Here is an 11,386-nt window from a genome sequence, read left to right on the forward strand (position 1 = left end):
AATTGGTTGTTTTGTCTAGATTTCAGTTTCGATCCATAGACCTTCACAGACTAACTATGAAAACACAATTATTCCCAAAACAGCTGTCTGAAATTCCCAACGTACGTCCAGCTTATGGCAGAAAACTGCATGCAGTCCACGTGTGATCATTAGAAATCTGCATTTGACATTGTATTCATAGAAGCAATCTTTCCAGGCGAGAAGATCGCCGTAACACATTTGAAAGAACCATATCTAATGCTGCCATCAGGTCATTTCTGCAGCTTCAAGTCTGTAAACTCCATGCTATTTTTTTCATGGACATCATGGTTGACATCAAAAACTTCTCACACTTCACGCACACATAGGAGCATGTTAATGTTTTCCTCAAGCACCTCTGATTTTAGAAATAAGTCAACCTGATTGCCATTTTGAGCAAATAATTTGAGTACCAAGTTAAAAAAAAGAATAAAAATTACAAAAATCTTATCTTATGCCTCTGCTTAACTTTCATGAGCACATTCTTTCTTACCAGGATAATTAATTGATTAGTCTCTGAGGAAAAGTACACTCTACAGGCGCCGACGGCTTTCTTGAATTCTTTATGCACAGCTTCACTGGCACACCTGCAAAAACACGACAGCTGTATTAATAAAAATGCCCCTTCACGACCACACAGTGGTAATCGTTGAAAGTCATGAAGTGCTTTAGAAGGCCGGCATTATGAAGGAATCCTGGCACTTACTAAAATGCAAACTGAAAACTAATGGAGCTGCTAAAGAATTGTGCAATTAACCTCTTAATGGTCTATAACGTGCAGTGTCCGTCATAGGGCACCTACACCTCTTTGGTGTGGGTTCTGGATCATGACAGCTGATCTAATTAGCTGACATGTGCCTCTAACAGCAGCGGGTCGAATAGCGATCCATCCACAGCTATTAACTAGCTAAATGCCACTGTCAATCTCTGAAAGTGGCATTTAAGGCTTCTTTCACACTAGCGTCGGAATCTCCCCGTCGCAATGCGTCGGGCAGAGATTCCGACGCTAGCGTTTAACGCACTGCATTTCTCCGGCGCATCCGCTGCCCCATTGTGAGGTGCGGGGAGGTGGAGTTCCGGCCGCGCATGCGCGGTCGGAAAAAGTGGTCCGTCAGGAGCAAAGAACGTTACATGTAGCGTTTTTGCTCCCAACGGTCCGCCAAAGCACGGCGCATCCGTCGCACGACGGATGCGACGTGTGGCAATCCGTCGCAATGCGTCGTCAATTCAAGTCTATGGGGAAAAAAACGCATCCTGCAAGCACTTTTGCAGGATGCGTTTTTTCTGCAAAACAACGCATTGTGACGGATTGCAGTTAACGCTAGTGTGAAAGTAGCCTAAGTTGCACAAACCGGATGCGAGTCTTTGCTCCGCTCACCGGCGCCCGTGTCACATGACCGTGGGTCGCTGATGGGTTGACATGACAAGCTGGGATCTTCAGATTGTCATTACCAAACTACTATGAGCATTTTAGCTACACATAGCAGGGCTTCAGCCCTATGTGTAGCACATTTGATTGGATGATCACAGCCTCTAGTCTCCCATAGAGACTATTGAAGTATGTATATGTGTATTTTTTTTTTTTTTTTTTTTTAAATCTCCCCCCTCTTGCCCCATTCAAAAAAAAAAAAAAAAAAAAAAAAATAAAAAAAAAATCAAGAATTACGTTTTTTTGGGACATTTTAAAACAAGTATTATAAATGCACACCCCACAAAGTACAAGCTTATTTTATACTCCATTAAGGCAACTTACGCCTCTCTCAAGTCTTCTGGAACATCCACCATGCATTTAAAGAAAGAGTTCTTTGTCACAGGCTTGTTCTGATTGACAGGTCGAAGCCGCTCAAATGTCACAATTTCATTGTAGGTAGCATCGCATGCAGCATATTCAATAACGTAGAACTTGGAAACCAAAAAAAAAACACACATTTTTAGATTCTATAAATGATTACAGCCTTCCAGGATTTCAAATAGTTTGTGGACATATTGAAATATGAATTGGTCCAACTGTTGCATTCACATTATAGCACTGCAATGAAATCTGCCGGTTCGGATGACATTCATCCAATGTTTTATGGGCACCTTTACAGCTAGGCTGTACTTTAATGGAGATTTAATCCCTTTACGATTGTCGACTGTAAATAAACGTTGGCGCTTGCTGGGCTTTGTGCAGCACTCAGGACTTCCAGAGTCCTGCAAGCGCTGGGATTAGAGTGCAGCGTAATAGTTCAGAGTGGCGACATCATCGGGACCCGATTTGTCTCAGGTCCCGATGATATATAGATATATCTATATCCATATCTAATTCTGTCTGTCTGTAACGGAAAACCCGCATCGCTGATTGATCGCGCCAGCCGTCAGCGACCAATTAGCAAATTGGCGCAGGATTTGCTTCGCTGATTGGTCGTTCTCAGCCAGCCGCGACCAATCGGCGATATTAGTGCGCAATTTAAACCCTGCTTCTAGAATACCCAATGCGTTAGAATCGGGCCACCATCTAGTGTGTTATATTACAGATGCTGTGATCGCGGCACTTACACTTTTGTGAAAGGGAGGGGTCTCCTTCACTCACCCCTCCTGCATCCGTGTGATCACCAACCTAGGGCACTCATAGCAGTCGGAGGTCAAATTATGACCTCTGAGTATGCCAACTACTTAGTCCTGTTAGAATCAGCCAGCAGCAGGGTCTAATAGGCGATCTGACAATGTAACACTGACCGTTCTAATGCATTACAAAACACATATATGCAATGCATGAGACCATCGATCAGAAAAATAAAAGTTGATCTCCAATAAAAGGGACTCCGTAAAATAGAAGAAAAAAAAGTTAAATTTAAAAAAAAATATAAAATTAAATAAATTCATAGATTTATGTAAAAACAAAAAAAAACTAAAAAAGTACACAGATATGGTATCACTATATCCATAATGACCCCATCGATAAAAGGGTCACACTAGATAACCCTTCAGTGAACACAGTATATATAAAAAAAAAAAAAAAAAAGTGTCCAAAGTGTCCACAAACTGCTTTTTCAACATACCAAAAAAGTAAAGTAAAGCGCAATCAAAAAGACTAAAATGTAAATAAAAACTATTGCTGGTATGGCTGAAAACGTCATCTGGTCACGCAAGAAAGAAGCTGCCATACAGCTCAGCAAACAAAGAAGAAAAAACCCTTACTCCTCAGAATATAGCAATGCAAAAACATTTTTTTTGTCTATAAAATAGTTTGTACAAAAGAATCAAGACATAAAAAAAAATTATATAAACGTGGCATTGCTGTAAAATCGTACTGACCCAAGAATAAAGTTGTCTAATCACTTAAACCACACAGTGAACGGCGTGGGGAAAAAAAATGGGGATTTTTGTGTACTCACCGTAAAATCCTTTTCTCCAAGCCAATCATTGGGGGACACAGACCGTGGGTGTATGCTGCTACCACTAGGAGGCTGACACTAAGTGATACAAAGAAAGTTAGCTCCTCCCCTGCAGTATACACCCTCCTGCTGGCTCTCAGCTAACCAGTTTGGTGCAAAAGCAGAAGGAGATCAATAACATATGAGCATATAGCATGTCACATTATATATATGAGAGTATAGCATGTCAAATTATAAAATAAGCACAAGCTAATATGGTGGGAGCTGTGTCACCAAATGATTGGCTCGGAGAAAAGGATTTTACGGTGAGTACACAAAAATCCCTATTTCTCCTACGCCTCATTGGGGGACACAGATTGTGGGACATCCCAAAGCAGTCCCTGAGTGGGGGCAACATCAGATCAGGCCCTGTGTAACCGCTACTTACAAGTGCGACACCGCGGCCTGCAGAGTCCTCCTGCCCAGACTTACATCTGTGAAAGTCTGGGAATTATAGTGCTTCAAGAATGCATGCGGACTGGACGAACCCGCAAGCTTGCAGTCATGCTGTGCCGACGCCTGATGCCTAGAATCCAAGAAACCTCATTAGACAGGGAGATAGAAGTCAGCCTAACACGGAAGGATTCCTGGATGGTGTAACAAATCCACCAAGCTAACATGGCCGATGAAACAGCTAAACCCTTCCGGTAACCGTCAGGAAGCAGTCCTCTTACAGTGAGGTAGCCCAAATAAAGTGTCCAACCTTCGGAAGGGCGCCGTCCTCAAGACGTACCTACTCAGAGCACTCACCACATACAAAATATGGGGAACCCATTCCGTCATGTGGACTGGTGCCGAAAGAGATGAGGGAAGAACGATGCCCTCATAACTGTGGGAATACAATACCACAGTGGTAACCAGGGATGGGGATTGCCTGTAGAAAACCTTGCCTTGATGGTAATAAGGGAAAAAGGTCTGAAAGAACAGAGCGGCTAGCTCCGAAGACTCGTCAGGATGAGATCGCAGAGAAAAAAAAAAGGGGCGATGTTCCCTGATAGTAAAGTCTGTCCGGATCAAAAGGAGTCTACTGTAAGACTCCCAGGATCATTAAGGTCCCAAAGATCTAACGGTATGCGATAGGGAAGAACCACATGTGAAGACTCCCTGCAAGGAAGTCCATATTTGCAGTTTTGTTGCAATAAGACGGAAAAAAAAATACTAGTTCAGCAAACGAGAAAAAACCTGAAATGGTCAGTGCGGATCTCCCAGGATCATTGGGGCCCTTCCTGCTTCCGAAAGATCTCGGAAGTAGTGGAAGAGGGGTTAAGGAAACTGGTACCATGGAAGAAACAGAGCATGCACTGCGATGGCTTTTGGACCTGGAGGCCGAACCATGAACTTAGAGTACATTGGCGTTCAGTCTGGATGCCATCCGACCTACATCTGGAGTGGAGATGTGTAGTGCAGAGATCACCAAATGATAGATCGTGGCCCAACAGAGAATGTGAGGTACCTCAGCCATGACGCCTGACGGTGGGTACCTGCTAGATAATCGATGTATGGCACAGACGTGGGATTGTCCGTTTGAATCGGATGGGGTGACCCGCCAGAAGGCAGTGGACCTGCTGTAGAACTAACTGTACCGTTCGGATCCACAGAACAATGATCAGGAGGAGAGGGCTGGCATCGGTAGTCACTAATAACCGGGAGAAAGGATCTTCCCTGGATGAGGAAGGAGCTCAGAGACTACCCTCTGAAAGCCTGATTGACCTGCAGAAAATGATAGGAGCGAAGGAAACCATTTCCATTGTCGTCACCAATTTTCCTCAGAACACTCCAAGCAAATCGAATGGAATGAGGGGATGAGTGAACAAGTGCGTGAGCTCCCTGTTGAAGGGGCACGGACTTGTCTCAAGGGAGAATCACCAAACTTCTGGAAGATTCCAGGATCATCCTCAAAAAGGATATCTGCTGGGCTGGAAATGAGGAAAAAAAACCTTGTGTAAGTTTAGCTGCTAGCCCAGGAGAGAGAGGGTATCGCAAGAGATGACTCAGCACCGGGCTGAAGGAGAGGCTAGAAAGTCGACCAGATAGGGCAGGACAAACACGCCTCTAGGGTGCAAGAGGAACATGACAGCCCCATAACCTTTGCGAACACTCTGGGTGCGGTAGCAAGGACAAAGGACAAGGTTGTGATTTGAAAATGCTGTTCGCGAAAGGGAAAGCGAAGGAATTTTGAAGAGGGAAAAAAACATAGGAATGTGAAGGTAAGCATCCCGAATGTCGGTGGATGCCAGAAACTCCCCCTTTTTCCAATGGAAGTAATCGCTGAGAGGGGGAACTCCATCCGAAGAAGGGGGACCTTGTCAAGCTTGGTAGAAGTTTGAGGTTCTGGGTCGGTCTTACTTTTCGGTCCCCATTTTGGAACCAAGATCCCTTAGATCTAGACCGTCCTGGACAACTGATCCACTGCTGGTTGGGTCTATAGGAAATCAAAATAGTTAAGGTCTCTGACCAAAAGAACATTGCTCTAGCAACACATGCGGCGGCTAAGGGAGGGTAGAGAACTGGAGGCCGCAAGACAGAACGAACTAGATTTGCTATCTGACAGTCGGTTGTATTTTTAATTGATGATCCATCGGGTAGGGATACTGGTAGGTATACAACAGGAGATTCTACCCGGTTAATATGCCAAGTGGCAGAATGCGCGGCTGCATGCAGAAGGAGGAAAAACCGTCTCTTACTATCGCTGCTTTCTTTTCACTGTGCAGAGTTAAAATGATGAACCCTCAATCCACCATCCTTTTAACAGGGAAGTGGAGAGGGATCATCCGCCTTCTTGCCTCATCTGCTAAAGAGTGGAGACGCAGAGGGGGGGGGGAGGTGTTCGGACGCCAAAAATAGGAGCCTCTGTACATTCACAGAGTTAAGGTCCCTGGACGGACAGGGCTGGTTGTCCAGCGTTAGGCCTGGCTGTAGAAGAGGATACATGGAGGCGACACTCCATGTGCTCGTCTATTGCTGGTGTGGGGAGATCGGTGTCCTTTAAAAGGACCCGTCGCCCTTAAGAATCAGACCAGGCATGGCATCTCAAGTCTTAGGTGGGAATACATGGATGGAACGCCCCGCGTGTTTGCATATTGGCTGAAAAAAGAAACCGCGCTTGTAGAGGTTTCTGTCCAGTGGATCGCTTATCCGGACGCTACCTGTCTGGGTGAATGAAGATACAGATTCAAAAAGCAGAAATAGCTAATCTTAGCCAGAAGCATTCTTGTACTTGCTTCTCTATCAATAGTAACCAACCTAGTAGAAATTAGTGGACAAATCCATATAACTACCACAAAATGAGTACCAAGTACCCACAGACCACTATATCACAAATACCATAAAATCAATAAAGTTTATTGAAAACCAATTAAAACTTGTACATAATACCATGTGAGTTTTATCAAAGAGAATTAATCAAAATTCCATGAGCCGCGGAAATATCACATCTAACCATGTCATATTGAGCATTGAAGTACACTATAATAAATAAGTATAACTCCCATATAAGATTCCCAAAAACATCCTTTAAGGTAATTGCATATATATTGTTCCCGGATGATGAGAATGCAGTATATAGTATAGCAATCAGATACTGTGAGTGGATCAATGCTTACCCATGGTTGTGTTCCGCTGCCCAGGAACGCCACGACGCGCGTTTCGCCCGTGCTTTCTCAAGGGGAGTGTGTTCCTACCCCCACCTTACCTCATTAAATACCCCCTGAAAAATCAGGCCAGCCAGTAAGATGTCCGCATGCCAAGACGCTACCGCCAAATTCCTAACTGTGTCGGCTCGGGTACTCATTTCCGGCGCGCGCTAGAGGAAATCCCTCTCAGACGTCATATGACTCGCACCGGAAGTTATTTGAGACCTTCGGCGACGCAGAGGAAGAGAGGCGAGCGACTGCGCATGCGTGTACCGGCGCCATATTCAAGAAGCTCTAAGGAGGATGCCATGTTTGTGTGCCCCATGCCGAAGGAAGTGCGCCTGCGCATACGAAGCGCCATTTTTAAGAAGTCCATAAGCGGACGCCATGTCGCAAAGCCCCCGAATGTGAATGTGTCTGGGTGAATGGCATGAGGGACACTGCGTGATCTAGAGTAGAACCGAAGTCCTCGTCAATCTACAGAGATTGGTTAATGATATAAATAGGCGAATCCATCCTTTTCTGAAGTTCTGGTGAGTCCAGAACCAAGGAAATATCCGATCCATATTCAGAGACTTGTTCTCAGCAAATCATTGGTGAGGGATCAGGAAATGAAACTTCCGTTATCTAGGCGCGTGTACGTTTCTAGAATACTTGCGGCCCCTGCTAGCCTGAAGGAAAGTGACATCTATATTGGTCCTGCAAGCACTCCGAGCCACAGAGGGTTCATGGAGGGATTCAATCTCTTGTCAGAGAATCCATGGGTTGCGGCAGTGACGAAACCCACTCAGGGAACTAGGTACTCTGGGATAGGTGGCAGAGGGCTCCTGAGCTCATTTAGGGTGACCAGCTTCGGACTGGTCATGTGCCCTTAAGACCAGGGAATGCTTGTCTTGTGCCCTTAAGACCAGGAAATACTGGTAATATGCCTTTAAGACCACGAATACTGGTCATGCGCCTTTAAGACCGGGGAATACTGGTCATGTGGCAGGAAATACTGGTCATGTTATGTACAGGGGGAAGACAGCAGTACTTCCTTACCCAGATGCAGAGTCGTTGTGCCCCTTTAATACAAAACCATAGCGTGTGTGTTGGCAGGGTGGACCAAGATGGCCACCGGGAGTTGCAGAGGTGGTAAAGTCTCACAGAGTGAGAGGCGGCAACTCGGGGGTGGAGCCACAGACATGTGGGCGGAGCCTCGGACTTCTTTGAATAGGACCAAGCCAGGGCCTAAATTTCTGCAGCCGGTGTGAGCAATACCAGCGTTGCTGAGGGAAGCAATCGCTCCAGTGCCAGGGAAGAAGCGCCAGAAAAGGTGGGCGGAGCCGCCTTAGCGCGCCATAGTGCAGGCGCGGCTTCCGGAATGCGGCCTACACATCGGCCGAAGCCGGGGGCTAAATTTTTGCAGCTGGCCAGAGAATTACCTTAGGGAGGTGGGCCACAGGGAAGCTGAGGCTGCCTGTCAGCATGTGAATATCTCACTGCAGGGGCCCATCGCTGATGGATCCACTCACCATCGGTGCGCGTCTCGGCACGGAGCCGCCGCGATGACTGGGTTTCAGCACCGAGGAAAGCGCGCGCACTCTAATATTCTGCTGCAGGTCAGGAATTGCAGCGTGGACAGTGCAGGGATAAACCTCAATCCACCATCCCCTTGTTAGGGAGGTGGAGAGGAACCGTCCGCCTCCTTGTGCCATCAGCTTTCACAGTGGTGGGACAGTGGGGGCTGCTTGGACGCCAAAGAAAGGGGCCTCTGTACATCCACGGAGTTCAGACCCCGGGTGGACAGGGCCAGTTGTCCAGCAATAGGCCTGGCTCCAGGAGAGGATACATGGAGGCAACACTCCATGTGGTCGCCTGCTGCTGGTGTGGAGAGAGCGGGACTCGAAGGAACCGTAGCCCCTGAAGTGAGCTCAGGCTTGGCTTCCCACATCACAGGAGAGGGTACGGGGAGGTATACTCGGCGTGCTCACCTGTTGATGATTCGGGGGGATTGGAATATTGAAAGGATCCGCCGCCCCTTCACTCCGTTAATTAAAAAATAAAACATTTACAGAAAAGTAAAAAATAAAAACATTGAGGTCTGAAACAGACCCAAGTGCCTCCTACAGACACTAAGCCAGAACTGGTTGGCTGAGAGCCAGCAGGAGGGTGTATACTGCAGAGGAGGAGCGAACTTTCTTTGTATGACTTCGTGTCAGAGTCCTAGTGGCAGCAGCATACACCCACGGTCTGTGTCCCCCAATGAGGTGTAGGAGAAAAAAAAAAAAAAACACTATTCCTGAATTACAGTTTTAGTTTTTTTTTCATTCTGCCTCCCAAAAATCGGAATAGAAAGTTATAAAAGAAATAAAATAACGTGCCTGAAAATGGTACCAATAAAAACGACAACTTGACACACAAAAACAAGCACCTGCATGACTGTTGGTAGAAATATAGAAAATTATAGCTCTCAGAATATGGCAAATGTAAAAAAAAATTTCCCTACAAAAAGTACTATATAATTGTCTAAGGGTCACTTAAGTCTGTCTGTCTGTCTCTCACAGATACTCATTGGTCGTGGCCTCTGTCTGTCATGGAAATCCAAGTCGCTGATTGGTCGTGGCTGTTTTGCTGCGACCAATCAGCGACCGACACAGTCCGGCAGAAAAATGGCTGTGCAATATACTACGTGGACATGCATATTCTAGAATACCCGATGCGGTAGAAAATTGGGCCACCATCTAGAAAATATATATAACCCTGCATAAAGGTTAATAATGGCCCCATAAGATGCTCCATAAAGATATTTGCCCCATATAGTGCTGCACAAACGTTGATTATGGCCCTATAAAGACACTTGCCCCATATAGTGCTGCACAAACATTATGGCCCCATAAGATGCTCTATACAGACACTTGCACCATATAGTGTTGCACAAACGTTGATTATGGCCCCATAGATACTCCAGACACTTGTCCCATTTGCTGTTGCTGTGATAAAAAAAAATTAAAAAAAAAAAAAATCACATACTCACCTCTCCGTTGCTCAGGCCCCCGGCACTTTCATTATTCACCTGACTTCGTTCCGGCGCCACTCAGCACTGATGTTCAGGCAGAGGGCGTGCACTAACAACGTCACCGCACCCTCCGACCCGAGCGTCACTGAAGACAGAGCGGCGGCTGGAACGAGGAGCTCCCCTGCCAGTTATACTCACCTGCTCCTGGTGCTCTGCAGTCCCTGCTTCCCCGGCGCTGCTGCTGCTTCTTCTACTGAGCGGTCACCGTTACCGCTCATTACAGTATTAAATATGCGGCTCCACCCTTATGGGAGGTGGAGCCGCATATTCATTAATGTAATGAGCGGTACCATGTGACCGCTCAGTACAGGAAGAAGCTGCCGGCGCCGGGGAAAAGAAGTGCAGGGACCGCGCCAGGAGTAGGTGAGTATAATTAGACAGCCCCCGCTCCCCCTCCCCTGCAGAGCCCTGGGTATAACTGGAGTATAAGCCGAGAGGGGGACTTTCAGCCCCCCAAAAATGGGCTGAAAAATCTTGGCTTATACTCCAATATATACGGTGCATATATATATATATATATATATATATATATATATATATATATATATATATATATATATTTATATACAGTGCAGACCAAAAGTTTGGACACCCCTCATTTAAAGATTTTTCTGTATTTTCAGGACTATGAAAATTGTACGTTCACACTGAAGGCATCAAAACTATGAACTAACACATGTGGAATTATATACTTAATGTGAATTATATACTTAAAGTGTGAAACAATTGAAATTATGTCATATATTACAGGTTCTTCAAAGTAGCCATCTTTTGCTTTGATGACTGCTTTGCACACTCTTGGCATTCTCTTGATGAGCTTCAAGAGGTAGTCACTGGGATTGGTCTTCCAACAATCTTGAAGGAGTTCCCAGAGATGATTAGCACTTGTTGGCCCTTTTGTCTTCACTCAGCCTTCAGCTCACCCCAAACCATCTCTATTGGGTTCAGGTCTGGTGACTGTGGAGGCCAGGTCATCTGGCGTAGCACCCCATCACTCTCCTTCTTGGTCAAATAGCCCTTACACAGCCTGGAGGCGTGTTTGGGGTCATTGTCCTGTTGAAAAATAAATGATGGTCCAACTAAACGCAAACCGGATGGAATAGCATGCCGCTGCAAGATGCTGTGGTAGGCATGCTGGTTCAGTGTGCCTTCAATTTTGAATAAATACCTAACAGTGTCACCATCAAAGCACCCCCACACCATCACACCTCCTCCTCCATGCTTCACAGTGGGAACCAGGTATGTAGAGTCCATCCGTTCAC

The 11,386-nt window shown here is 45.9% G+C and overlaps 1 protein-coding gene across 2 annotated transcripts in view; it reads right to left on the reverse strand.

Annotated features, from left to right (window-relative positions):
* Positions 1-11,386, reverse strand: part of FXR1 (FMR1 autosomal homolog 1) — a 95,318-nt gene that overhangs the window by 16,840 nt on the left and 67,092 nt on the right. For both annotated transcript variants that reach the window (XM_069727252.1, XM_069727253.1), the window contains exons 5-6: positions 1,772-1,920; positions 512-605 (exon numbers count right to left, since the gene is read on the reverse strand). In XM_069727252.1, coding sequence (XP_069583353.1) covers positions 512-605; positions 1,772-1,920 — 243 coding nt within the window. The remainder of the gene's footprint in view (positions 1-511; positions 606-1,771; positions 1,921-11,386) is intronic.

This window comes from Ranitomeya imitator, chromosome 5 (assembly GCF_032444005.1).
Source record: "Ranitomeya imitator isolate aRanImi1 chromosome 5, aRanImi1.pri, whole genome shotgun sequence".
NCBI classification, from domain to species: domain Eukaryota; kingdom Metazoa; phylum Chordata; class Amphibia; order Anura; family Dendrobatidae; genus Ranitomeya; species Ranitomeya imitator.